This window comes from Pungitius pungitius, chromosome 2 (assembly GCF_949316345.1).
Source record: "Pungitius pungitius chromosome 2, fPunPun2.1, whole genome shotgun sequence".
Classification (NCBI taxonomy): Eukaryota; Metazoa; Chordata; class Actinopteri; order Perciformes; family Gasterosteidae; genus Pungitius; species Pungitius pungitius.
The window spans coordinates 22,831,063-22,835,356 of NC_084901.1; the positions used below are offsets into that span (position 1 = coordinate 22,831,063).

The 4,294-nt window shown below is 47.3% G+C and overlaps 1 protein-coding gene across 1 annotated transcript in view; it reads left to right on the top strand.

The window, feature by feature from the left end:
* The window catches only part of LOC119210838 (protein diaphanous homolog 1-like), a 30,799-nt gene extending 26,841 nt beyond the window's left edge, over nt 1-3,958 (top strand). The window contains 7 exon segments of the mRNA XM_062558741.1: nt 537-625; nt 627-798; nt 801-883; nt 885-1,065; nt 2,312-2,426; nt 2,565-2,573; nt 3,951-3,958. Coding sequence (XP_062414725.1) covers nt 537-625; nt 627-798; nt 801-883; nt 885-1,065; nt 2,312-2,426; nt 2,565-2,573; nt 3,951-3,958 — 657 coding nt within the window.
* Nucleotides 3,959-4,294: the final 336 nt, after the last annotated feature.

Sequence of the window (4,294 nt, forward strand, 5' to 3'; positions counted from 1 at the left end):
GAAGACGTTTTTCAAGTCCTCTTTCGCAGATACACGATCAACTGGCCGACTTAAATGACTCGGGATAGCTTTCTCAAGAATTGGCTCCTCACTGATGTAAATAGTCAGATTAGTATTTCAATGTTGAGTAAAAAATTGATTTCACACCTCGTCTAATTTGTTTTTTCTTTTGAATTCTTCTGTGGACTTAATTCCCCCATGTAATGTGTTTCTCTCTGGGCGTGCTCCTCCATTCTCTCCCCCAAACTCCATCCTTGACAGACTTAAATCCATTTCTATGTTGCTACTTTCCCTCTTTTGTTAAGCTTTAAAAAAAAAAAAAAAATGTATTCGCTCAAATATAATCACTCCGTTGGCATGGCTATTCAACTGGAAATGATGGAAATTGCCCATGCTTTCCAAAACAAATGTCAATTGAAAGTGACAAATGCTAAACGCGCAGTTGAGTATTGCTGATATGAATTATGATGAACTCCTGTGTGAAGTATTTTAATCCATGGTGATGATAACAAATATGTGCCTTCACTTCTCTGCAGATTGAAAAGCTGTCCAAAGATCTGGAAGAGGCCAAAACCAAAGTAGTCACAATCACTGTTCCTCTGCCGCCTCTCCCCGGCCAAAATGCAAGTATGCCCCCCTCCACCCCCTGCGCCTCCTCTCCCGCCTATGTCAGGCCACGCAGGCCTACCTCCTCCTCCAATCCCCCCTCCTTTACCGGGTCATGCCGGCATTCCTCCGCCACCTCCTTTACCAGGCATGCCAAGACCTCCTCCACCCCCCTCCCCTCCCTGGCATGCCAGGGCCTCCTCCACCCCCCGCCCCTCCCTGGCATGCCTGGACCTCCACCACCTCCGCCCTTACCTGGGATGGGACCTCCACCACCGCCCCCCGCTGCCCGGGTTTCCCGGTATCCCCCCGCCACCGCCGGGCCCAGGCATGCCTCCACCTCCACCATTTGGCATGGGGGGCTGGGGGGCCCCTGCACCACCCTCACTGCCTTACGGGCTCCAGCCTAAGAAGGACTACAAGCCTGAAGTCCAGCTGAAGAGAGCCAACTGGAGCAAGGTTGGTCCTCAGATCCTCTTCAATCACTGCTGATGTAAAAACAATGTGCAATTTCTTCTGCTTTTTTTCCTGTTTATTTTCTACGTTCTCTTAAGCTACTCTATCGTGCTGTGAGCTTTATTTCAAGGGATTCTCATGGAATTTCTATTTCATGTATTTCACTTGTTCAGTTTAACAGTACAGTTTGAAATAGCTCTTTAATTCTCTAGTTCTTTGGGAGCATGGGAGCTTTAGTAGTGTGATTCTGACCTAAAGTGACTTGCATGCATGCGTGTGTCTCACAACTATGTGCTTCATGTTTTTCTCAAACCTCTCATGTGTAATGGTTAAAACATCAAAACGGCTCTCTGTCTTTCTTTAGCCTAAAGCTACTGTTTAATGGCCTCAGCAGACTTCATCAGCATTTAGCTTCTCTCTCTTTCTCTCTTTCTGGCGAGAGTGTTTGACGAGGATGTCACAGAAATTGCTTTTTAATAAGCCTTCTTTTAACTGCGCCAGTGAAAGATAATTAAATTGCTGGTAGAAAGGACAGTATTCTTTTGTAATTTAAATTAACTTTTTTTTTTTTTTATTAGCCTGGTCTCATCCTCCCTTTTTTGCCCTGCTTTCTCTCTTGCTTTTCTTATTTTCTCCTTCAACTCATCCCCCGTATCGCATTTCCCTTCTGTGTCTTTTCCGTCCTCCCTGAGGCGTTGTCCATAATGAAAGCACTGATATCTGTAAATCTACTACCACCACTTTCCCTCTCGCTCTCTGTGTTTCACTTTCTCTCTTTGTCCTTTTTCTTTAATGAGAGCACTCAAAAAGTTAAGGATAATAATACACAGTTCATTTTGACGTGTGACCAGTAGAGAGAGAGAGAGAGAGCGAGAAACACCAAAGCAAAGGGGGAGAGAGGGAGAGGAAAGAATGGGGCGAGAATCCCCTTTTGCATTTGGAGCTCTAGATGCTTTGTGTTAGGGATGGTGTGCAAAGGTTAGAGAAAATAACTACCTGTTTCCTCCAATTTGCCACTTCTTTCCCTCAACCCCCCCCCCCACACTATCGTACTTCCTTTTACATCTCGCCTGTGTCCTCTGTTCTGCTGACTTCTTGATCCACGCGTTTCGTTGTTTGCCCTTTGCACAGATGACTATTTGGGGAGGATTGAGTCAATTGCATGATATGGTAATCTAACACATATAATCTTTCTCTCTCTTTATTTCATCTTCCTCTCTCTGTGTGGTTGGCCATTTTTCTCCCTTAGATTGGACCCGAGGACCTCACTGAGAAAAGTTTCTGGACCAAGGCGAAGGAGGAGATTTTAGAAAACAATGAGCTCTTTGCCAAACTCACCTTGGCCTTCTCCGCACAGACAAAGTGTGAGTGTGTGGCTTGTATGTTTTCACCACTGACTACTGTCATCATGTGGTGTTTCACAGTAATGAGCAATGTCTTTCTGTGTCTCACCCCTCCCTCCCCAAATTCCACGTCTATTTCAATCCTCCTGCTTCCATCAGCCACCAAAGGTAAGAATATCACACATCCGCTTCCATTTAGTTTTTTTTTTTTTCTCCTCACATCCTCTCCAGCATTTCTCAACCTTCCCTTCCTTCACTTGGAGGACACGCTGCACATTTACATTATTCAGTAACACTATGTCAAAACAGCCTCTCACACCACTTCATGAATAAACCACCCACACCTGTGGTTGTGTGTGTGTGTGTGTGTGTGTGTGTGAGATGGTCTTCCCGACGTGCCCGAGGTTTGTTTGTGCGGAGAGACCGAGCGCCGGGTGAGATGAATTGGGACTTGGGGAGAGACGGACAATGAGAGGAGGGATAGGAAGAAGGTCACTGATGTCCTTTGACTAGCCACCTGCTGTCCTGGCACAAAGCGCTGACACACGGGCGTACGCTCGCACACGCACACCTGTCCACTCCTATCACCTTGTCCCAGTGTCACCGAGCCTTCTGCCCCAACTCCTCCATATTCATATAGCAACCAGGACACCAGGAAATCCCAGGCAGACAGCTTGTGTGTGTGTGTGTGTGTGTGTGTGTGTGTGTGAGTGTGAGAGAGAACATACTCACATACACTGACTTGCTCGTGACACACATAAACCCAGGTGCACATGCACACATGGCTGATGCTAGCTGATGATGTCAGTTAAATGTCAGTGTTGGCAGCTGTCCCATCTCCATTCACCTGGATGGCAAGTCCTAACGTCCGCCTGTCACTCCTCGCTTTGACCCCTCCGCCCCCTTGGCTCGTGCTCCCACGCCTCCACTTTTTATTGGCTGAGACAGCCGCTCGTTCCGGTTGATTTCTAATAACCTTTTCTCAGAGCGGAGTATAAAGACACCGTGGCCTTTTCATAGCCCCACACCTGTGTGTGTGTGTCTGTGTGTGTGTGAGACCTAGTCCAGTGTGCTTATGACTCTGGAAGTTGATTTGTTGACTTCCTATATGTTGTCTTGAATCTGTTTGGTTGAACAACATGTTATTCAAAACCAAATTGAGCTGTGGTGTAAGCATCTTATTGTTTTGTTAGTGTGCGTGTGAGGTTTAATCCTCCCTTAGTGCGTGTGCGTGTGTTTGGAATACATATTTGTGTATTCATTCCCAATAAGCAATCAGCTCTGATTGTACAGATTGATCCTTCACCTGTTGTCCTTCCTTCTCTCGCTTAAACACACTGCTCCAGGCATAATACATTCCTGCTGACCTCCCCATCCGTCTCCTAATCCCTCATTTGTGGAAGGCTGACTTCACTTTTCCTCGTCTTCCCTTTTCCTCCTCTTCCTCCCGCGCCTCCCATTCCTCGTTACCCAGCAAACGGACAGACAAACACATCGAGCCACTGCTGACCCTTTATGACCTTTTTTTTTTTCCTCCTCTATCAGATGCCTAGCACTGCTGCTGGGGTTACACACACACGCAGACACCCTCCCACACAGATAAGGGATGTGTGCGTGTGTGTGTGTGTGCACGCACAGGGCAGAGGTCAGGGGTGTTGACCTCTGAGGCTCGGTAGAAGAGCGTAGCGCTGATGGTGAGAGACACGTTCTCTGGCTGCACCCAACTCTCATGAACACAATCCCGCACTTGGACACACACGCGTGTCTTCTCGCCCTATTTCACGGTTTACTGTTTATGCAGTTGTGCATATTTCTCGATCTACGCAGCTCAGGCCGCTGGATGAAAACGTGCACGACTTCAGCAGTTGAGCTGCGGCCAGTTAAGATGC